The sequence below is a fragment of the Terrapene carolina genome, unplaced genomic scaffold (assembly GCF_002925995.2).
Source record: "Terrapene carolina triunguis isolate 2854851 unplaced genomic scaffold, T_m_triunguis-2.0 Scaffold132, whole genome shotgun sequence".
NCBI classification, from domain to species: Eukaryota; Metazoa; Chordata; order Testudines; family Emydidae; genus Terrapene; species Terrapene triunguis.
In genome coordinates, this window is record NW_020664483.1 from 24475736 (window position 1) to 24500754 (window position 25019).

At 43.2% G+C, this 25019-nt stretch overlaps 1 protein-coding gene across 2 annotated transcripts in view; it reads right to left on the reverse strand.

Annotated features, from left to right (window-relative positions):
* EML6 (EMAP like 6) overlaps positions 1–25019 on the reverse strand; it is a 321992-nt gene that overhangs the window by 166119 nt on the left and 130854 nt on the right. For both annotated transcript variants that reach the window (XM_024215452.2, XM_026653192.2), the window contains exon 7: positions 12406–12607. In XM_024215452.2, coding sequence (XP_024071220.1) covers positions 12406–12607 — 202 coding nt within the window. The remainder of the gene's footprint in view (positions 1–12405; positions 12608–25019) is intronic.

Below are 25019 nucleotides of genomic sequence, written 5' to 3' on the forward strand. Positions count from 1 at the left end.
CCAACGGTCGACTTTCCCACTCCAAACTGGTTTGCGACCGACCGGTAGCTGTCTGGAGTTGCCAGCTTCCAGATTGCAATAGCCACTCGCTTCTCCATTGGCAGGGCAGCTCTCAATCTCGTGTCCTGGCGCCGCAGGCTGGGGGCGAGCTCCTCACACAGTCCCATGAAAGTGGCTTTTCTCATTCGAAAGTTCTGCAGCCACTGCTCATCATCCCAGACTACCATGACGATGTGATCCCACCACTCGGTGCTTGTTTCCCAAGCCCAAAAGTGGCGTTCCATGGTGCTGAGCATGTCCGTGAATGCCACAAGCAATTTCGTGTCATATGCGTAACGCGGCTCGATAGCATCGTCGGAGTCCTCACTCTCACTGTCACTTTGGATCTTAAGGAATAGTTCGACAGCCAAACGTGATGTGCTGGCGAGATAAGTCAGCATACGCCTCAGCAGTTCGGGCTCCATTTCCCGCAGACAGATGGCGCTGCACAGAAACCGTTGAAAGATGGCTCCAAAGGTGGACGGAAACAAAGGGATTTCTGGGATGCAAAGCGATGCATCACGGGGCGTTGGGACAGGACCCAGAATGCCCCGCACCCACGCCCCCTTCCCACAACCCACGGCGCCAGAATGGGAAGAGGTGCTCTGTGGGATAGCTGTCCATAATGCACCGCTCCCAATGGCGCAGCAAATGCTGCAAATGTGGCTACGACAGTGCGCTGGGCAGCTGTCAGTGTGGACAGACTGCAGCGCTTTCCCTACTCAGCTGTACGAAGTCAGGTTTAACTCACAGCGCTGTACATCTGCAAGTGTAGCCAAGGCCTGAGTCAGAGAACAGGAATGACTTGGGAGAGGATGCTCTACAGAGCAACCACACCAGCACAGAAGGAAACAGTTTTGATGTTGGAAGCTTTACTGATCATTCAATACATTTAATGGCAGGAAAAAGCACAGATATAAAATAATATTCAAACAATCCATAAATCATAAATCATAAAACTTATGAATCTGTATCTATCCCCATCTTACAAATGCAGAAGTAAAGAAACACAGAGAGTTTAACCAAGAGACGCAGACCATATAATAGAGAGCTTCTGCCAAATTGATAGTCACTCAGTACTTCTACAGCGAAACTATTGACATTATACATGCACTACAAAGGAAAATATGAGGTCCATTGAACAGCTCTAATAAATAATTCTGTGCTGTGCCTCCATTAAAATTCTGCTTATTTTCTCACATTCCTGTTGTAAAAGGAGCGTTTAGGGCAAAAAATATATTGGGAGGATCAAGGACATAATTGGAAGAAAGGAACTTGAGACAACATTTGTAGACTGTGTGTTTGAGGACTTTAGAGATCAAGAAGAGAAGAGAGATTGGGCAACAGTTTCAGTGTGAGGTGGGTTTCTTTAAAATTGGGGAGACCAAGGTATGCTTATAGAGAAAACCTAATGAGAATGAGAGACTGAGGAAAAAAGTGAGGGGTAGAGTTGGGGCAAGAGAGATAAGGAGAGAGGAGAAGGAGGGTTCCTGAGGCAGGAGAGGGGTTGGAAAAAGAGAGTGGGCAAGAACTCTCAGTGACAGCTGAGAAGGAGGAGAGTGCATTAGGAGGTGGGGGGTGAAAAAAGAATGGGAAGATCACATTAGATCCTATCAATTTTTTCTTTGAATGGAGGGAAGCCCATTTAAGATGTATTAAGGAGCTGTATTTCCTTTAACAAGGATATTTCAAATAACATACGGCTTTCTTCCTGGACATAATTAATACAAATGAAAACAAAATGGATCAAGAGATGGTGATCTAATTAGTAGCAGAAACATTTGAGACAAGTGGGTGGGATTATTTTGGAAATGATTTTTTAGGAGAAAAGTGCTTTGCCTTAAGTTGCAGCACACAGATAATGGGTCATATATTCTGATCTCAGTCATATCAATGTAAACCCAAAATATCCCAGTTGATCTGGGTTTAGTCAAGATGAGAATCTGGCCCACTGAGGCTGAAGTTATTACTTATGGGATAGTTTCAAGATCGTTTCCCATCCATCAAGGGATGCCTGCCTTTTTCTTATGAACTTGTGCAGGTGCTTAGCTTTATGCATTGTGTATAGTCCTACTGAAGTCAGTGGAACTACTCACAGTACATAAAACTGAAATATATGTAAATCATTGCAAGATTTGAGCCTTATTTTTAATTTGGCCATTGAACTTTTTGCTGCAGCTATGCATAATAAAGGGGGGTGGAGATATAAAATTTAAAAGGCCTAATACTTTCTCTATTACAGTCCCAGGTAACTCTTTCCAGGACTTCTGAAACTAACTAACAACTTTAATAACAAACTATTAAAACATTGGGGATAAATCAGAAAATTTCATTATCTATTCCATGTTATACTTCAGTTTTCTAACTGGAATTTTAATTTGTCATAATAAGGAAGTATAAGGTTACATAAGCAACTATCCCACTAAGCAAACTATCCCACAGCATAGGAAAGATAGGAAGTATGGCAAGAGAGCACCCTGGCTTAACCAGGAGATCTTCAATGATCTAAAAATCAAAGAAGAGTCCCACAAAAAGTGGAAACTAGGTCCAATTACAAAGAATGAATATAAACAAATAGCACAAGTATGTAGGGACAAAATTAGAAAGGCCAAGGCACAAAACAAGATCAAACTATCTAGAGACATAAAGGGTAACAAGAAAACATTCTACAAATACATTAGAAGCAAGAGGAAGACCAAGGGACAGGGTAGGACCATTACTCAATGAGGTGGGGAAACAATAACAGAAAATGTGTAAATGGCAGAGGTGCTTAATGACTTCTTTGTTTCAGTTTTCACCAAGAAGGTTGGTTCTGATTGGATGTCCAACATAGTGAATACCAGTGAAAATGAGGTAGGATCAGAGGCTAAAATAGGGAAAGAACAAGTTAAAAATTACTTAGACAAGTTAGATGTCTTCAAGTCACCAGGGCCTGAGGAAAAGCATCCTAGAATACTCAAGGAGCTGACTGAGCCATTAGCGATTATCTTTGAAAACTCATGGAAGACGGGAGAGATTCCAGAAGACTGGAAAAGGGCAAATATAGTGCCAATCTATAAAAAGGGAAATAAGGACAACCTGAGGAATTACAGACCAGTCAGCTTAACTTCTGTACCCAGAAAGATAATGGAGCAAAACATTAAGCAATCAATTTGCAAATATCTAAAAGATAATAAGGTGATAAGTAACAGTCAGCATGGATTTGTCAAGAACAAATCATGTCAAACCAACCTGATAGCTTTCTTTGACAGGGTAACAAACCTTATGGATGGGGGGAAGTGGTAGACATGGTATATCTTGACTTTAGTAAAGCTTTTGATACTTGACCTTCTCATAAACAAAAATAGGAAAATGCAACCTAGATGGAGCTACTATAAGGTGGGTGCATAACTGTTTGGAAAACCATTCCCAGAGAGTAGTTATCAGTAGTTCACAGTCATGCTGGAAGGGCATAATGAGCAGGGTCCTGCAGGGATCAGTTCTGGGTCCGGTTCTGTTCAATATCTTCATAAATGATTTAGATAGTGGCATAGAGAGTGCACTTATAAAGTTTGCGGACGATACCAAGCTGGGAGGGGTCGCAAGTACTTTGGAGGATAGGATTAAAATTCAAAATGATCTGGACAAACTGGAGAAATGGTCTGAAGTAAATAGGATGAAATTCAGTAAGGACAAATGCAAAGTACTCCACTTAGGAAGGAACAATCAGTTGCACACGTACAAAATGAGAAATGACTGCCTAGGAAGGAGTACTGCAGAAAGGGATCTGGGGGACATAGTGGACCACGGGCTAAATATGAGTCAACAGTGTAACACCGTCGCAAAAAAAGCAAACATCATTCTGGGATGTATTAGCAGGAGTATTGTAAGCAAGATACGAGAAGTAATTCTTCTGCTCTACTCCACACTGATTAGGCCTCAACTGGAGTATTGTGTCCAGTTCTGGGTGTCACATTTCAGGAAAGATGTGGACAAATTGGAGAAAGTCCAGAGAAGAGCAACAAAAATGATTAAAGGTCTAGAAAACATGACCTATGAGGGAAGATTGAAAAAATTAGGTTTGTTCTGTCTGGAAAAGAGAAGACTGAGAGGGGACGTGATAACAGTTTTCAAGTACATAAAAGGTTGTTACAAGGAGGAGGGAGAAAAAATTTTCTTCTTAACCTCTGATGACAGGACAAGAAGAAATGGGCTTAAATTGCAGCAAGGGAGGTTTAGATTTGACATTAGGAAAAACTTCCTAATTGTCAGGGTGGTTAAGCACTGGAATAAATTGCTCAGGGAGATTATGAAATCTCCATCATTGGAGATTTTTAAGAGCAGGTTAGACAAACACCTGTCAGGGATGGTCTAGATAATACTTAGTCCTGCCATGAGTGCAAGGGACTGAACTAGATGATCTCTCAACGTCCCTTCCAGTCCTATGATTCTGTAAGGATTACATACACAAAAGAAATTTAAAGTTTGGTTAAATGTGAATGGACCAGCCATTAATCAAATTAAAGTGACACAGGTAGATGGGAACAGATTCATTTTTCCAAGCATTACTCGGTGAGTACAGTGTATGTGAATTTTCTTGTTGTTTTGTGATTTATAATTATATCTGTATATTCAGTGAGAGCTCACTAGACTGGAGCTCTGGAAAATGTTTCAAACCTGTGGGAGCCCTGGCACCTCCCTGCCCTTCCTCCTGCCCGTGGGGCCGAAGCCCCGAGCCCTAGCCAGCACTTCCCCCCTATGGCTGAAGCTCCGAGCCCCAAATGGGGGTGTGTGAGGAGCTCCAGGAAATAATCTCTGAGAATTTAAGCCCTGTCTGTAATAACTTTAAATCTTATGTTGCTTTCATTTAAAAGCTACATCCCTTTTTTGTTCCCAGATTGTGCTTGCAAATTTAAAGTGTACTGCAAAAAATGCAACCCCACCCCCAAGCAAATCTGTATTAATAAATACAGAAATTAAGATCAGGGCAAGATGCTCATCCCTGCTCAGCCCTGTCATGCAGAATAAAATGGCTAACACTGAATAAAGAGGCCCTGGCACAGGCAATGTGGAAGAAACTGTAAGGCTGCCTCCCGCAGATCCCCTCACAAGCCATCGTGTAGGAGGTGTGCTGAGAGGTGAGAGAGGCACGTCCACAGTGAGTGACTCATAAGATAGCCCAAGGAGGCTGCTGTACTTTAGACAGATAACTCTGGAGGGTGGAGGCTTAAATTACACTGGTGGCCTCTCCAATACAAGAAGCAGATTAGGATTAGGAAGATGTTAAAGCAGTTTAAAGCCACCTTTGGCTCCCTACCCCCGGGCAGCAAGTTATGTGCTGTGCCTTTAAGAGGCACAGTACAGAATCTCACCCATATTTTCAATAAAGTTACAAAATGTTTTTTTGTAGTTACATATTTTTACTGAAATACAGAACAGAAAATATTTTAATACCTTGAGATCATTCAAGCATTTTATATGCAGGATTCTTGCTCTCATTTGCTTTGCCTAGCCTTAGAATCATAGAATCATAGAATATCAGGGTTGGAAGGGACCTCAGGAGGTCATCTAGTCCAACCCCCTGCTCAAAGCAGGACCAATTCCCAACTAAATCATCCCAGCCAGGGCTTTGTCAAGCCGGGCCTTAAAAACCTCCAAGGAAGGAGACTCCACCACCTCCCTAGGTAATGCATTCCAGTGCTTCACCACCCTCCTAGTGAAATAGTGTTTCCTAATATCCAACTTAGACTTCCCCCACTGCAACTTGAGACCATTGCTCCTTGTTCTGTCATCTGCCACCACTGAGAACAGCCGAGCTCCATCCTCTTTGGAACCCCCCTTCAGGTAGTTGAAGGCTGCTATCAAATCCCCCCTCATTCTTCTCTTCTGGAGACTAAACAATCCCAGTTCCCTCAGCCTCTCCTCATAAGTCATGTGCTCCAGACCCCTAATCATTTTTGTTGCCCTCCGCTGGACTCTTTCCAATTTTTCCACATCCTTCTTGTAGTGTGGGGCCCAAAACTGGACACAGTACTCCAGATGAGGCCTCACCAATGTCGAATAAAGGGGAACGATCACGTTCCTCGATCTGCTGGCAATGCCCCTACTTATACAGCCCAAAATGCCGTTAGCCTTCTTGGCAACAAGAGCACACTGTTGACTCATATCCAGCTTCTCGTCCACTGTGACCCCTAGGTCCTTTTCTGCAGAACTGCTACCTAGCCATTCGGTCCCTAGTCTGTAGCAGTGCATGGGATTCTTCCGTCCTAAGTGCAGGACTCTGCACTTGTCCTTGTTGAACCTCATCAGGTTTTTTTTGGCCCAATCCTCTAATTTGTCTAGGTCCCTCTGTATCCGATCCTTACTGTCTAGTGTATCTACCATGCCTCCTAGTTTAGTGTCATCGGCAAACTTGCTGAGAGTGCAGTCCACACCATCCTCCAGATCATTAATAAAGATATTGAACAAAACCAGCCCCAGGACCGACCCTTGGGGCACTCGGCTTGAAACCGGCTGCCAACTAGACATGGAGCCATTGATCACTACCCGTTGAGCCCGACGATCTAGCCAGCTTTCTATCCACCTTACAGTCCATTCATCCAGCCCATACTTCTTTAACTTGGCAGCAAGAATACTGTGGGAGACTGTATCAAAAGCTTTGCTAAAGTCAAGGAATAACACATCCACTGCTTTCCCCTCATCCACAGAGCCAGTTATCTCATCATAGAAGGCAATTAGGTTAGTCAGGCACGACTTCCCCTTGGTGAATCCATGCTGACTGTTCCTGATCACTTTCCTCTCCTCTAAGTGTTTCATAATTGATTCCTTGAGGACCTGCTCCATGATTTTTCCAGGGACTGAGGTAAGGCTGACTGGCCTGTAGTTCCCCTTCTTCCCTTTTTTAAGGGAAGGGCCTTATGGTGACCTTCTGCAAATAGCAGGACCAATTATAGGGAAAGTCCTTCTCAGCCCTTGTAGCCCCTGTATAAAGCATACTCTATCACTCTGTGGGGAAGGAGCCATAAGAGCTGTGAGGGGATGGAGCATGCTTAGTACAGATGGAATATTTGGTGACTTCAGCTGCCAAACACTAACAAGTCTCTACTGAGATTGTGAGAGGTGCAACTTTTCAAATGCATCTAACTTGGCCAAATTTTCACAAATTCTCACAGGCATGGCAACAAATACATCCTTGAGAGTATGGTGACTGCCCTCCTGCCAAATTTTAAGTCCCTGCTCCAAAGCATGGAGGCACAGGAAATTTTCAATGAATTGGTTGTAAAAAAATTTTGTTAACACAGATAAAACAGTGTATTTTTTCCTCATCTTGTTCTCTGACATGGCTGACTTGGATTAACTAACATTTTTGGAAATTTTCAGCCTGAGGCAGACACCTGGCATGAAAAATTTCAGCCTGAATTGTTTAAGTTTAGCAAAGTTAGAAATAACTAATATATAATGATCTTATACCTGCACCGCCTACACACAATGATTTATGCGGATCTTAGCTTTTTTATTTCATGTCCTCCAATGTCTGGTAATTTTATGTGTGGTTATAAATTTGATGTACCTGTACACCTGATATAGGTGGAGGAGTTGCACTGTATGTAAGAGACCAGTATGGTTGCTCAGAGATCCAGTATGAAACTGGAGAAAAGCCTGCTGAGACTCTTTAGGTTAAGTTTAGAAGCGAGAGCAAGAAGGATGATGTTGTGGTGGGCATGTGCTATAGACCACCAGACCAGGAGAATGAGGTAGACAAGGCTTTCTTTGGACAATTAACTGAAGTTTCCAGAATACAGGCCCTGGTTCTAATGGGGGACTTCAATCACCCTGACATCTTCTGGGAGAGCAATACAGCAGTGCACAGACAATCCAGGAAGTTTTTTAGAGTGTTGGGGACAACTTCCTGCTACAACTACTGGAGAAACCAATCAGGGGCCATTCTCCTCTTGACCTACTGCTTACAAACAGGAAAGAATTGGTAGGGGAAGTAGAAGTGGGTGGCAACCTGGGCAGCAGTGACCATGAGATGGTTGAGTTCAGGATCCTGAGAAAAGGAAGAAAGGAGAGTAGCAAAATACGGACCCTGGACTTCAGAAAAGCAGACTTTGACTCCCTTAGGGAACTGATGGGCAGGATCCCCTGGGAGGCTAATATGAGGGGGAAAGGAGTCCAGGAAAGCTGGCTGTATTTTAAAGAAGCATTATTGAGGACACAGGAACAAACTATCCTGAAGTGCAGAAAGAATAGCAAATATGCAGGCAACCAGCTTGGCTTAACAGAGAAATCTTCTGTGAGTTTAAACACAAAAAGGAAGCTTACAAGAAGTGGAAACTTGGTCAGATGATTAGGGAGGATAAAAATATTGCTCAAGTATGCAGAGGTGTAATCAGGAAGGCCCAAGGCACAACTGGAATTGCAGTTAGCAAGGGATGTGAAGGGTAACAAGAAGGGTTTCTACAGGTATGTTAGCAGCAAGAAGAAGGTCAGGAAAAGTGTGGGACCCTTAATGAATGAGGGAGGCAACCTAGTGACCGATGATGTGGAAAAAGCTGAAGTACTTAATGCTTTTTTGGCCTCGGTCTTCACAGACAAGGTCAGCTCCCAAACTGCTGTCTTGGGCAACACAGTATGGGAGGAGGTGAGCAGCCCTCCGTGGTGAAAGAACAGGTTAACACAGGGGTGGGCAAACCTTTTGGCCCGAGGGCCACATCTGGGTATGGAAATTGTATGGTGGGCCATGAATGCTCACAAAATTGGGGTTGGGGTGCAGGAGGGGGTGAGGGCTCTTGCTGGGGGTGTGGGCTCTGTGGTGGGGCCAGAAATTAGGAGTTCAGGGTGTGGAAGGGGGCTCCGGGTTGGGGTTGGGGGTTGGGTGCGGGAGAGGGATTAGGGCTGGGGCAGCGGGTTGGGGCACAGGAGGGGGCAGGGGTGCAGGCTCCGGGCGGTGCTTACCTCAAGCAGCACCTGGAAGCAGTGGCATGTCTCTTCTCTGTCTCTGTGCACTGCCCCGTCCGCTGACGCCACCCCTGCAGCTCCCATTTGCTGCAGCTCCTGGCCAATGGGAACTGCAGGGGTCGTGCTTGGGGCAGGGGCAGCATGCGGAGCCCCCTGGCTGCTCCTAAATGTAGGAGCCAGAGAGGGAACATGCTGCTGCTTCCAGGAGCCTCAGCATGTGCACACGGAGCGGCCTCTGACCCTGCTCCCCAGCTGGAGTGCGGGAGCAGGGCAAGCCCCAGACCCCACTCCCCAGCAGGAGCTTGAGAGCCAGATGAAACCGGCTGGAAGGCCGGATGTGGCCCGCGGGCCATAGTTTGCCCACCCCTGGGTTAAGGACTATTTAGAAAAGCTGGACATGCACAAGTCCATGGGTCTAATGCATCCAAGGGTGCTGAGGGAACTGGTTGATGTGATTGCAGAGCCATTGGCCATTATCTTTGAAAACTTGTGGCGATCGGGGGAGGTCCCGCACGATTGGAAAAAGGCAAATATAGTGCCCATCTTTAAAAAAGGGAAGAAGGAGAACCCGGGGAATTACAGACTGGTCAGCCTCACCTCAGTCCCTGGAAAAATCATGGAACAGGTCCTCAAGGAAACCATTTTGAAGCACTTGGAGGAGAGGAAGGTGATCAGGAACAGTCAACATGGATTCACCAAGGGCAAGTCATGCCTGACCAATCTGATTGCCTTCTATGATGAGATAACTGGCTCTGTGGATATTGAGAAAGCCGTGGACATGATATATCTTGACGTTAGCAAAGCTTTTGATACAGTCTCCCACAGTATTCTTGCCAGCAAGTTAAAAAAGTATGGATTGGATGAATGGACTATAAGGTGGACAGAAAGCTGGCTAGATCATCGGGTTCAACAGGTAGTGATCAACGGGCTCAATGTCTAGTTGGCAGTCGGTATCAAGCAGAGTGCCCCAGGGATCTGTCCTGGGGCCAGTTTTGTTCAACATCTTTATTAATGATCTGGAGGATGGGATAGATTGCACCCTCAGCAAGTTCGCGGATGACACTAAGCTGGGGGGAGAGGTAGATATGCTGGAGGATGGGGAAAGGGTCCAGAGTGACCTAGACAAATTGGAGGACTGGGCCAAAAGAAATCTGATGAGGTTCAACAAGGACAAGAGCAGAATCCTGCTCTTAGGATAGAAGAATCCCATGCACCGCTACAGGCTGGGGACCAACTGGCTAAGCAGCAGTTCTGCAGAAAAGGACCTAGGGGTTACAGTGGACGAGAAGCTGGATATGAGTCAACAGTGTGCCCTTGTTGCCAAGAAGGCTAACGGCATTTTGGGCTGTATAAGTAGGGGCATTGCCAGCAGATCGAGGGAAGTGATTATTCCCCTCTATTCGGCACTGGTGAGGCCACATCTGGAATATTGTGTCCAGTTTTGGGCCCCCCACTACAGAAAAGATGTGGATAAATTGGAGAGAGTTCAGCGGAGGGCAACGAAAATGATCAGGGGGCTCGGGGACGTGATTTACGAGGAGAGGCTGAGGGAACTGGGCTTGTTCAGTCTGCAGAAGACAAGAGTGAGGGGGGATTTGATAGCAGCTTTCAACTACCTGTAGGGGGGTTCCAAAGAGGATGGAGCTCAGCTGTTCTTAGTGGTGGCAGATGACAGAACAAGGAGCAATGGTCTCAAGTTGCAGTGGAGGTGGTCTAGGTTGGATATTAGGAAAAACTATTTCACTAGGAGGGTGGTGAAGCACTGGAACGGATTACCTAGGGAGGTGGTGGAATCTTCATCCTTAGAGGTTTTAAGGCCCAGCTTGACAAAGCCCTGGCTGGGATGATTTTTGGTGTTGGTCCTGCTTTGAGCAGGGGGTTGGACTAGATGACCTCCTGAGGTCTCTTCCAACCCTGATCTTCTATGATTCTATGACTGAACTCCTTGGGGGAAGAATTGTATGTTCCCTGCTCTGTTTTACTCGCATTCTGCCATATATTTTATGATATATGGGGCTCGGATGATGACCCAGCAAATGTTGTCCATTTTAAGAACACTTTCACTGCAGATTTCACAAAACGCAAAGAAGGTAGCAATCTGAGATTTCTAAAGATAGCTACAACACTCGACCCAAGGTTTAAGAATCTGAAGTGCCTTCCAAAATCTGAAAGGGACAAGGTGTAGAGCATGCTTTCAGAAGTCTTAAAAGAGCAACAGTCCAATGCGGAAACTACAGAACCCGAATCACCAAAAAATAAAATCAACCTTGTGCTTGTGACATCAGACTCAGATAATGAAAATGAACATGTTTCGGTCCGCACTGCTTTGGATTCTTATCGAGCAAAACCCATCATCAGCATGGATGTGTGTCCCCTGGAACGGTGGTTGAAGCATGGAGGGACATATGAATCTTTAGTGCACCTGGCACATAAATATCTTGCGATTCTGGCTACAACAGTGCCATGAGAACGCCTGTTCTGACTGTCAGGTGACATTGTAAACAAGAACCGGGCAGTATTATCTCCTGCAAATGTAAACAAACTTGTTTGTCTGAGCAATTGGCTTAACAAGAAGTAGGACTGAGGGGACCAGGCTCTAAAATTTTACATTGTTTTATTTTTGAATGCATTTTTTGTACATAATTCTGCATTTGTAAGTTCAACTTTCATGATAAAGAGATTGCATTACAGTACTCGTATTAGGTGAATTGAAAAATACTATTTCTGTTGTTTTTTTACAGTGCAAATACTTGTAATCAAAAATAAATATATAGTGAGCACTGTACACTTTGTATTCTGTGTTGTAATTGAAATCAACATATTTGAAAATGTAGAAAACATCCCAAAAATATTTAAATAAATGGTATTCTGTTATTGTTTAACAGTGCAATTAATTTTTTTAATCGCGTGATTAATCGCAATTAATTTTTTTAATCACTTGACAGCCCTAATAATTTCCAATTGTGGTGTATACTAAAGAGAAATTGGACCTCATCAAGTATTTTGGGGAATAGGGGACAAATTGTTTAATACGCTCATAAATACAAGAGGAAAATGTGACAATATCAGTGATTAAATATGTTAGGGTAATGCCTTCCATTTTAGCCACAGGAAGAAATGAAATTCAGCATGCTTTAAGCCTAAATTTTTATAGGCAATTTCCGATGGGTTTTACATGATTTACGGAATGTGTGCACTAGGGCTGATTCAAAGGTATGGCTGCAAGGAAATAAGTAGAAAAAATACTATCTTAATTAAGCTGAAGGTTTTATGATTTCTTGGGAAATTGTTGCAATTCTTTACTTACCACTAAACCTATTTTTAAAGAAATGACAAACGTTTCAAAAAGAATATTGGTTAAAAAATGTTCTTGTTAAAAGTACATGACTAATTGAATATATAGCAGTAAATGAGCTCCAGCCTTACCGTACGGATCGATCATCACTGCCTGTGACAGCTAAAGGCTTCTTTGGATGGACTGCCAGGGCCCAGAGCTCCCCTTCACAATGACCCTGCATTATCAGCATTGGTTTATCTCTTTCTCTCACTATCACCTCAAATATTTCACTGTCCTGTGTCCCCGCTAAAAGTCTGTCTCCTTTCCAACAAACACTTCGGATGGACAAACCTGACAAGGAACAGAGTAGTTTTAGGTAACCAGTAATAACAAGACAAAGTTATATCCAACATAATAAAGAATAGGAATTTTAAAAATTCCTTTATAACAACCATATTTTGAACTTACATAGTATCTTCAGTCTGAAGACTGAAGGCACTTCATAGCTTATCTAGCTATAAAGCTAAACAGAAAGCTATAATTGCACTTCTATGAGGTAAGGCAAATATAATTATTCCCATTTTACAAATAAGGAAGTTGAGGCACTGGGAGATGCAGGGGCAATCCTGAGAAGCGCTGAATGCCCAGAACTCCTACTGCCTATGGTGGGAGTTGAGTGTGCTCATCATGTCACAGAATCAGTCTCCTAGGCTTTGTCTATAATGGGGAAATTTACCCCCCAAAAAATCCAACTTTATTTAACACAGGTTCCCCCGTGTTAAAACTTGTGGGAAATTTAGATTAGGATAGGCTCCTGTGACTGGAACTGTTTTGACCATCAAAGTCTTTTTAAGCAGACTTAACTAAAATAGTGATATAAATGGTTCCCATAACCACAGCCTTATCTACACCATGACTCTCAGCGGTTCTATTTTTAAATTTCAGTACATTTCTCCAGAGGAGAACTGGCCTAAGTGACTCTAGTGTATGCAGGAAATCTGTGGCAAAAGTGGAAGTGACATGCAGATTTTCCATTTATCAGTTCTGTGCTTTAACCATCAGAGTATATTTGCCTCACAAATCATCCTCCTTCCTGCCCTTTTTATAAGGAAAAGAGTTATTTTTAAACCACATCTGTCCTTCATTACAAGAAACAACCCTCACTTTAAAGCCAAATATATGTCTATATCACAGACAGGCTGAGATTTCACTTTTATTGTAAATTATTTACACTAGTAATAGTGAATCATGAATCAGGCAATAGAATTTATTATAAAAATTAAATAATTGATTCAACATAATTTTAAGTCTCTGTACTTTTGGGTCTCACTTTCCATTCCCCCAGTGTAAACTGGGAATAACTCCAGTCAAAAAAGTTACACTGCTGTAAAACTAGTACAAGGAAAAGGGTAATCAGATCATATTTAGGTTTTGGGAGGTAGAGAGGCATACATACATTTTTATAGTTACTTTTTCATTTTCCACAGTTTTAATCTAGTGATTAAGTTTATTTTTTATTTTCATGTCAAGCCTAACATTACAATCAGATTTCATGCTATCTTTTTAAATATGCAATATTTTTGCTAATTTGTGGATCTGCCTACATATATTTGCAAAATTAGATTCCTTTTTAACCTGAGCAGTTGCCATAGATGAATTTATACAAAGTCATGTATTTTTTAAGAACTGTAAGTGATGGGTTTTATTTGATATGGAAAATGATGAATCATTTCTATCTCTGGGATACCGACAGTGTCTGTATTAATAAAGTACCTATGGATGAACACCACGGGAGGCAGGCTTGGCATCTGCTTTGTCAGAAGAGACTCCTTTCTACTACATAAACTGATGTGCCATGTCCCAGAAATATGCAAATGAAAGTGATTTCAACCTCAAAATATCATTATAAACATTTGTCACTGAAAACTTCACAAATAAATGAATCTCTAATTGATTAGTTCTAGGTTTAAGTTTCAGATCATTCAGTTCACCATTTATTCTGCCAGTTTATTATGCTCCCTCTTTTACATGCAAAGCTTCTGATGCTATTTGTTTCTAAAGTGAAAGTAAAAATGTGCAGTTGTTCATACTATTTTATTCAATGACTTAGGATTCATAAGGTGAGTTACTGAACTATGGGTAAAATTTTCAGACATGTCCAACGGATTTAGGAGTCAAAAGTGACAGTCACTTGGAAGCCCAAGTCCCATTGACTCCTAAGTGTCTAAGGGCTGGTCTACACCCAGCCGCTAGTTCGGCGGCTGGGGATCAAAGTTCTGGGTTCGACTTATCGCGTCTGGTCTGGACGCGATAAGTCGAACCAGGAAGTGCTCGCCGTCAACTGCGGTACTCCAGCTCGGCGAGAGGAGTACCGCGGTGTCGATGGGGAGCCTGCCTGCCGCGTGTGGACCGCGTCTGAACCGCAGTAAGTTCGAAGTAAGGTATGTCGACTTCAGCTACGTTATTCACGTAGCTGAAGTTGCGTACCTTACTTCGACTTGGGGGGTTAGTGTAGACCAGGCCTAAGTACCTTTTGAAAATGGGACATAGGCTCCTTAGATTTAGGTGCTTTTGAAAGAATTTACACTATAATTCCAGGTTGATAGTGTCGTTACCCAGCAAATTTTAATCCTGATTATTGATCCGGGCACAGAAGTGAATGAGGACAGACACAGGGATGGATTTGAAGTGGCAGGCCACAACTTTATTAAATTTAACATCGGAGACGAATTCTATCTACCCACATTTTGCCATTGCAAGCATTTAAGTGGGTCTATTGTAGGGTTTGTAGGGCTCCTGCCATATAGCCTATAATTCAGGCTAGACTCTCCACTGCCTACTCCTAGGATTCAGCTCATTTGCTGAATTATTTTACTCTCACCAGTGAAGGGGACAAAGGTACCAAAGAAGGACCTTAGTCTGCAAAGACTTCAGATCTCTCCCTTTCCCATAGGTCCATCGGCAAAATCGCATCTTTATTTCTGGATGCCCTTTTCTATCCAGAGTGGACACCACCACAAGTTGTGACAAACTAAGCATTCATACAATTCTTAATAGTAAATTTCTAAATCCTAGAATCCTAGAATCATAGAATATCAGGGTTGGAAGGGACCTCAGGAGGTCATCTAGTCCAACCCCCTGCTCAAAGCAGGACCAATCCCCAACTAAATCATCCCAGCCAGGGCTTTGTCAAGCCTGACCTTAAAAACCTCTAAGGAAGGAGATTCCACCACCTCCCTAGGTAACCCATTCCAGTGATTCACCACCCTCCTAGTAAAAAAGTTTTTCCTAATATCCAACCTAAACCTCCCCCACTGCAACTTGAGACCATTACTCCTTGTTCTGTCATCTGCTACCACTGAGAACAGTCTAGATCCATCCTCTTTGGAACCCCCTTTCAGGTAGTTGAAAGCTGCTATCAAATCCCCCCTCATCCTTCTCTTCTGCAGACTAAACAATCCCAGTTCCCTCAGCCTCTTCTCATAAGACATATGCTCCAGCCCCCTAATCATTTTTGTTGCCCTCTTTCCAATTTTTCCACATCCTTCTTGTAGTGTGGGGCCCAAAACTGGACACAGTACTCTGGATGAGGCCTCACCAATGTCAAATAGAGGGAAATGATCACGTCCCTCGATCTTCTGGCAATGCCCCTACTTATACAGCCCAAAATGCCGTTAGCCTTCTTGGCAACAAGGGCACACTGTCGACTCATATCCAGCTTCTCGTCCACTGTAACCCCTAGGTCCTTTTCTGCAGAACTGCTTCCTAGCTATTCGGTCCCTAGTCTGTAGCAGTGCATGGGATTCTTCCGTCCTAAGTGCAGGACTCTGCACTTGTCCTTGTTGAGCCTCATCAGATTTCTTTTGGCCCAATCCTCTAATTCAGGGGTCAGCAATCTTTCAGAAGTGGTGTGCCGAGTCTTCATTTATTCACTCTAATTTAAGGGTGCGAGTGCCAGTAATACATTTTAATGTTTTTAGAAGGTCTCTTTCTATAAGTCTATAATATATAACTAAACTATTGTTGTATGTAAAGTAAATAAGGGATTTAAAATGTTTAAGAAGCTTCATTTAAAATTAAATTAAAATGCAGAGCCCCCCGGACTGGTGGCCAGGACCCAGGCAGTGTGAGTGCCACTGAAAATCAGCTCACGTGCCGCCTTTGGCACCCGTGCCATAGGTTGCCTACCCCTGCTCTAATTTGTCTAGGTCCCTCTGTATCCATCCCTGCCCCCCAGCATATCTACCACTCCTCCCAGTTTAGTGTCCAGTTTAGTGTCCTATTTAACTACTCCTATTTAACCTCTGTCTCTATGAGACTGTGAGGTTTTTTATTTTTTGCCTTCCTATCAGGCCTCAGCCAATATGGCTCCTATGGGAAAAATTCTTTTCTGACCCCTAAAACCAGGTGATTGGTCAGACCCACAGCATCTTAACACCACAGTTCCAATACTATATAACTACAGGGATGAAGGGTGTTTTCAGCTAAAATGGAGCAAGAGGCTCAAGAAACCCTGGGCAAGGGTTTAAATTAATGAAATATGGGAAGCAAGGAGCCAATCGGCACTTCTATATCTGGCTGGCCAACTGGCAGAGGAGCATGCAGGGGGAGGAGAGGCCTATCCCTGCATACATTCCCCCTTTCATTCTATCTAAAGCTATCATGTACCAGGCGGATCCAATCAAGTCTCCCACCCATTAAACCAAGTGGGTAGCATTGCTTACTGAATTTTCAATCTGGATTTTTCTCATGTTGCCCAGTCCGAAAAGCCCTGAAATCAACTTCTTGACCCTGCCTTACATATAATGTAGAGACTCTGGGCTCAGTTTTGCAAAGTTAAGCTCTTCATTTAGATGGCCCAATTCTGCATTTGGATATTCAAATAGCCATTAAGGCATGTCCATTTTTAACACAGTAAGAACCAATTTTAAGAACCAAATATGGGATTGGCAATCAATTTAGGTAGCTAAATGTGAAGATTAGGGCTCTCTATCTCAACATCTCCTACAAGAGAAGAAAGCCTGCTGAGGTTGAACACTTTAAAAGAAGACAGTAACAACTTGATAGCATTTTCTGTTTGGTTGCCTGCTTTAGTAAATTATCAAAAAATCAGTAACTTCTGTAGTGGGATGAAGTATGGGGGAATGAAATGAATGAATGAAAAATCAAATTGTCATGTTAAAATCCATGAAAAAGTCAATTGCAGCTACGGATTTTATAATAAAAGAATACTTGAATAAAATATTGGTGGAAAATTGCTTGTCAATAAAATTCCCACTATGAATAAAATATATGTATTAGCATTTTGTTGGCCCCTTGAAAGGGATAAAAGAATGTTCATGCCTTCTATCTTGCCAACAAGAACAAAAATCAGAAGATGACTTAGTCTGTACCTTTCTGTAAGTTATCTAGGAAATGGTTCAAACTCAGGTCTTACAACACCCTCCTCCCGCAGAGCAGCAAATTCAGCTTAGGGAATGGAGTTCTGATATACCTTACAAATCCTCAGTAATTGCAGTAAAGCATGGGTGTGTAGACAATCTTATGACATCTACACCAAACCTGTTTTAAATTTCTTGAGAGCAATCATTCCTAGTATATATTTGAAGGAAACTGTATTCTTCATCAGATGTTCTATTACAGGGATGGGCAAACTTTTTGGGCCGAGGACCACAACTGGGTGGGGAAACTGAATGCAGGTTTGGGGCAGGGGGTTGGGGTGCCGGAGGGAGGTGCAGTGTGCAGGATCGGGCTCAGGGCAAGGGATTGGGGCAGAGGAGGGGTGCGGGGTGTTTGAGGGGGCTCAGGGAAGGGGGTTGGAGTGCAGGAGGGGTGCGGAGTGCAGGAGGGGGCTCAGGGCAGAGGTGCAGGAGGGGTGTAGACTGCGGCAGGGGGCTCAGGGCAAGGGGTTGGGGTGCAGGAGTGGTGCGGGGTGCAGCAGGGGGCTCAAGGCAGGAGGTTGGGGAGCAGGATGGGTGCGAGTTGCGAGGTGCAGGAAGGGGGCTTACTAGGAGGGTGGTGAAGCACTCCAATGGGTTATCTAGGGAGGTGGTGGAATCTCCATCCTTAGAGGTTTTTAAGGCCCGGCTTGACAACCCTGGCTGGGATGATTTAATTGGTGTTGGTCCTGCTTTGAGCAGGGGCTTGGACTAGATGACCTCCTGAGGTCTCTTCCAACCCTAATATTCTATGATTAAGGACTGCTCCTGTCAGAATCCATGTTAGGGTTTAGGTCAACTCTGGTAAGTTTATTAGTATGCATGTAGGTTCTTTTATAGTTATTAATATGCTTTCTCTGTAATGCTTTTTACCTTAAGAATAAAGTAGGTTTGCATAGGAAGTGCTGTTTGGTAACATATCTGTAACAATTACACCTGTTAACAGTCTCTGAAGAGAAAGCAAACAAGTGTCCTTCGTCAACCTGTCACTATGTGTTTCCCATCATAGACACCAGGGAACTATGTGACCTGAAAATACCATGGTCAGAAGGGAGAGGGCTTGTGTCTCCACCCAAGACAGGCAACAGCTGAAGAGCTGGATGCCTGAGATTGGGTGCCTTGGCTAGACCACTGGGGTGGGGAGGGGGGGGGGAAACAGGAGCAACTGCCCTGAACTGTGACAGTGGCATTTCTACCACGGAAAAGTTTTGGTATACTGAAGGAAGGGGATAGCTGGTTAGTTAGTATGTGCAAGAAAATGTACAAATTCCTGATAGCACTCTAGTACTAAAACAATTGTAAATCCAGCAGTGGGCTGCCTCTGCAAAATGCTTAGGAAAGAAACAAAGGGGGATGGGGAGGGGGAAGAAATTGGGACTACTCATATAGTTAGTGTTAAGCACATACTTAAATGAACCAGGGCCTCATAGAAGACAGCTGAAGCCATCACGGAATTTCTAGAGTTCTGAAGAATCCCAAGACCTTGACAGGGATGTAGACTATCAGTTGACTTGTATGGGGCTGCTCAACCACTTAAAGTTAAGCATGTGTTTTACTGGATCAGAGTCTACGTGCACTATCAACAAAGTGAAACAGACAAGAATCCTGATGTCTAAAGTGCTCTCTGGCAAAGCTCCAGTGATAGAATACTAGTCAAAATAAATCCGTAGCTTTCAAACAAAATAGATCAGCAAGTGGGTAACAATACAGGAACCAAAGAAAGGGCTAGAGATGGAAGAAGGGATAAAGGAGGCAGGTGAGAGAAGCATCACATTGAAAGGACACAGTGGAGAGAGAAATCAGAAAAGAGGACATGAGAAAACAGACAACAAAGGGTATGGACAGGGAGAGGTAAAACCATAAGTTGCTTGGATTTTATGATCTGTAACCTTTTTCATGCCCTAAATTGATATTTTAGTAGTCGGTCTATTGTTAGAAAGCAGTTTTCACAAATAAATTTCTTCTTACTTAATCTAAATGATTATGCACGTGAACAGAACCCCTTTAAATTTTTCAACACAAAGCACTTTCTTCCAACAGAATAGCTGTAGCATAATTCAGTATTTACTGGCTTGTTTAAGTAAAATTTCTAGTCTTTGTCACTGCCATCTCAGTACAGAGTGACAAAATCTCTTCTGGGTTTGGAAAAACAAATTTAAAACATGAGTGGTTCAAATGCTATTTTATCTGAACCCCAAAATCTCAGGAGAGAAAGGGTTAGATAAATGTTTCTAGTTTTAGCTTATTGCTACTTGGAAGTCACTTAATTTGTTATTTTCTAATAAAAATAATTATTCACATTTATCTTTAAGTGGAAACTGAGCTCATTATTTGCTCTGAAAATGAAATATTGTATTAATTAGTCTCATCTTATAAGGAAACAGTAAGAATTAGCATTGATAGTCTACATCCCTGTCATTTTGCTGTTGGCATGTAATTTTCTTCTGAACTTAGTTGCTCTCCTCTAAGTGTTCTGTATCCTTTAACATTTAATAGATGGTAGAGGTAACGGCATCAATAATTATATTTTAATAGCAACTCTAATACGAGTTTTCTTCCTTTTAGCAAAGGAAGCTAAATAACTTAACTTACTCCAAGATCAAAATGCATTCTTTAGACCACCTGCAGAAGGACAGTAAGATGGTCTTTGCAGATAGCACATTAGGAATAGATGACCTTTATAAATAAATTATGGCTTCTTAATGTTGTTTATTATTTTGAAGCAATAATTTTCTGCAGAAAATTCTCTTAACTCAGTAAATTCAGAAACACAACAGACACCTGCCAGAAAGTTCATGGGCAGCAAGCAGATCACAGGACAGAAATGTATTATTCCTATACTGGACTTTCCAGAATATGAAGTGTGCTTCACAGGGCCACTACAAGGGGAGCCAAAGAGGCTGAATGTTTATGTGTGTGCATTGTAATAGCCAGCAATGGATTCTATGTACAGTTCTACATATAGGTCATTCTTACTTTTATTAGAAACAGACTGCATGAGGGGCTTTCCCAGCCAGAATATAGTAATGCTTTACCATAGTTTTAGCATTTGGTGGTTATTCTGTTTTGTTTTGTTTTTTTCTTCATGTCAGAGTTTGGCCTTATTGAATTCTCAGGACCAGATCTGTCAAAGGGGTCAGGACTTGCCCATTAATCTTTTTTTTTTCGTCCACAGTTTTTCAGAAAGTTTCTTGGAATTTGAGTGCTTCAGAAATTGATCATAAACTGATATAAATACTAATAGTTTCTACAGATTATTTCTGTGGAAATGGACATTAGTCATTAAAATGCGGCTGCCAAAAATGCATGAAACCAGAATTGTGTCAGCAAACATACTTTGCTGTCAGGGTCCATTTGAGAGCTTTGAAGACTAAAAAGTATGCATACAGAGCTCTGAGAACTAGATGGGAACTTGGAGAACATGCTAAGGGGACTTGCTGGAGCAACCATATAGCAGTGACTGGAGGCATTTTGCTTGTCAGAAGCGTGTCTAGATATACATTTTACATATAGATATACATTTTACAAGTGTCAGGATGAATGACATACCTGGTTGAAGTAAAATAAAGAAAAAACAAACAAACAAACTGACCAGTTATTACAAGATAAAATTTCAGAAAATAGAAAGGGTATTGACATTGATGATAATTATATGGTTTCTAAGAAAAAAATTGTTATCCTTCTTACTGGCCTGCTGATGATTCCAATAATAATGTTAATATAGAAGGTGATTCTGAAAATGTAAATTAAGACCTGGAGGAGTATGTGAGATTTGCTTGTCCCAACAAACACCCTTAATCAAAATGGAATAGTATACCTTCCAGATGACAAAATGGCTTCACTTTCAGAGATATTGTGTAACTATAGTGACCATTGGTCTCAACAGAAACTATGGGTGCTCAGCATCTATGCAAATCAAGTCATAAATCTATGGTTTAAAAATTAAAGGAGAGGAGTATGGCATATGGAGCTTTAATAATTGTGGCAACACTCTGTGGTTGCAGCACCTTTCATGTGTGAAACTTTCTGAGGTGTAGAGTTTAAAAGAGTGTCAGCTGGTAACAGTTGCAGTTAGAGTTGGTTGAAGACTGAATCTAAGAATGAAGTTAGTCTGAATGCAGTTTGCAAAGATCATTTCACTGTGCTGAATTATTTTGTTCTTTATTTTTTGTTCTGCGCCAATTAAATTATTGTAATCCAAGTTTTAAAGGTATAATTGGTTTCTAGAGCAATAAGATATTGGGTGGAGGCATTTTGCCTCCATCAGGCAGAATGTCTCCAATAAAATTGTGGGAAGCATATTTAGATGCAAGAAATACTATGGTCAAAATTTTCAAAAGCAGCCTCTAATTTGTAGTGGGCCTCAATTTTTGTGTGCGTACTCACCGTGCTGAGTATTCACAGCTCCATATCAGTCTAATAGGGTTTTCAGGTGCCCAACCCCCGTGAATATCAGACTCCAGTGATCTCAAATTGGGAACCCAAAATTAAAGTTCACTTTTAAAAATGTAGATCTGTACATTAAAAAAAATATGTAGTGTGTTCCCTCCATCACTAGCCTTAAACACTCCCAGATACACTGGAGAGACTGTGCTATAACCCAGCTCCTCATATCTCCTCTCAGAGAAAACAGTTGCTAACCTTTCCAAATCTTGTTCTTTGAGATGTGTTGCTCATATCCATTCCATGTTAGGTGTGCGTGTGCGCAGTGTCGCTGGAGATTTTTCCCTTAGTGGTATCCATTGGGCCACCCTCTGGAGCCATGTGCTCATGGACACTGCTGGCCATGCATCTTCTAAGTTCCTTCTTGCCATTAACTCTGACAGAGGGGTAGGAGGGTGGGTTGTGGAATGGACATGAGCAACACATCTCAAAGAACAACAGTTATGGAAAGGTTAGTAACCGTTTTTTCTTCATCAAGTGCCTGCTCATGTCCATTCTATGTTAGGTGACTCACAAACAGTACACAGGTGGGCTCGGAGTTCATGGACATGTTGACAGCAACACCACTCTTCTGAAACTGACATTATCCCGGGCCTGTTGGTTAATGGCATAGTGAGATGTGAAGGTATGTACAGATGACCAGGTTGCGGCCCTGTAGATATCCTGCATTGGGACCTGCGCGAGGAACACTGCTGACAAAGCCTGGGCTCTTGTGGAGTGAGCAGTTAAGATGGCCAGAGGTGGGGCATTTGCCTGCTCATAGCAAGCCCGAATACAGGCAGTTATCCAGGACGAGATCCTCTGGGCTGACACAGGTAGCCCTCTTATCCTTTGCACTATTGCTACAAAGAGTTGCGTGGATTTGCAGAAGGGTTTAGTCTTTAACGTTCAATGAGTGAAGCTGCCATTCCTCAGAGTTCTTGTGAGGCTTCGGGAAGAATACTGGCAGGAAAATGGCCTGATTCTTATGGAATTGTGACACCACCTTTGGCAGGCAGGCTGGGTGGGGGCGTAGTTGTACCTTGTTCTGGAAGAACACCATGTAAGGCAGTTTTGATGTAAGGGCCTTGATTTCAGAGACACTTCTGGCTGAGATGATCGCCACCAAGAAGAGAGAAGCAAGCAGGGGGCATGATGCTAGTGGGGGGGACTCATGAGTCTCGACAGAACCAGGTTTAAGTCTCATGGAAGGACAGGCTTGCAGACCTGAGGATAGAGCCTCTCCAGCCCCTTGAGAAACCATACCCTCATCTCGTGGGAGAACACTGACCTGCTGTTCACCGTTGGGTGGAAGGCTGAGATGGCTGCTAAGTGCACACTGATAGACGCAAGGACCAGGCTCTGCTGCTTTAAGTGGAGCAAGTAGTCCAAGATAGACTAAAGGGAAGATTGAGATAGAGAGGGAGCTCGTTAAGATGCCCATGTCAAGAAGCATTTCCACTTAGCCACAGGGGAGAGATAGTTCAGTGGTTTGAGCATTAGCCTGCTAAACGCAGGGTTGTGAGTTCAATCTTTGAGGGGGCCATCTAGGGCAAAATCAGTACTTGGTCTTGCTAGTGAAGGCAGGGGACTGGACTTGATGACCTTTCAAGGTCCCTTCCAGTTCTATGAGATAGGTATATCTCCATTTATTTAGGTAGGTAGCCCTGGTGGACGGCTTTCTGCTACCTAGCAAGACCTGCTGGACCTGTTCCGAGCAAGCCTGTTCCTCTGGGTTCAGCCGTGGAGTATCCATGAAATTAGGTACAGCGAGATGAGGTTTGGATGAAGCAACCAACCGTGGTTTTGTGAAATTAGGTCTGGATATAGTGGGAGCAATACTTGAGCTGCTACTGACAGATCTAGGGGCATACCAAACCAGTGTTGGCATGGCTATGCCGGGGCTATAAGAATAACTTTCACCTTGTCTTGTTTAAATTTTAGGAGGAACTTGTGAGTCAGAGGAATTGGGGAAAGGTGTAGAATAGGAGATCTGTCCATGGGAAAAAGAAAGTGTTGGAGAAGGAGCCTGGGCTGTGCCCATACAGTGAGCAAAACTGATGGCATTTCCTGTTCTGTGTGGTAGCGAACAGGTCCACTTGGGGAAGCCCCCACCTTTGTAACATGAACCTGGCAACCTCTTGGTGAAGGGACCACTCATGGTGAGAGGAAAAGGATCTGCTGAGGTGATCCACCATTACATTTCAGGCTCCCAGGAGATGTGACACCTCAAGATGAATGGAGTGCTTTGTGCAGAAGTCCCACAGATGGATGGCCTCCTGACACAGGGCCAAATATAGGGCCCCTCCCTGCTTGTTGATCTAGAACATGGCCACAGTATTGTCTGTCAGGACTTGCACCACCTGACCTGAGAGTTGGGGAAGGAACACTTGGCAAGCTAAGCGTACTGCCCTGAGCTCCCTGACATTTATGTTCAGGGACTTCTTCTTGGGCCCTGAGGCCCCAAGTCCTGAGCTTGTTGAGGTGGGCTCCCCACCCTAGTTCTAACTAATCCAAGATTAAAGCTACTGATGGTTGAGGGATAACAAAGGGCACCCCCATCGTTACCGATCTTGGGTCTTTCCACCATTCCAGGGAGGTGAAGACTAGGGGAGAAACCACAGAATCTAAATGTTGTCTGCTCAAGGAATATACTGATGCTAACCACATCTGGAGAGGCCTGAAGTGCAGTCTTGCATGTTGAACCATGTAAGTACATGCCACCATGTGCCCCAGTAGCTTGAGGCAAACCCGAGCTGTCATAATTGGGTGGACCATGACATTGAAGATCAGGTCCAACATGGTCTGGAATCAGGCCTCTGGCAGGAAGGCCCTGTCTTGGGTCGAGTTGAGCACTGCCCCAATAAATTCTATTCCCTGAGCCAGGCCAAGAGTTGATTTCC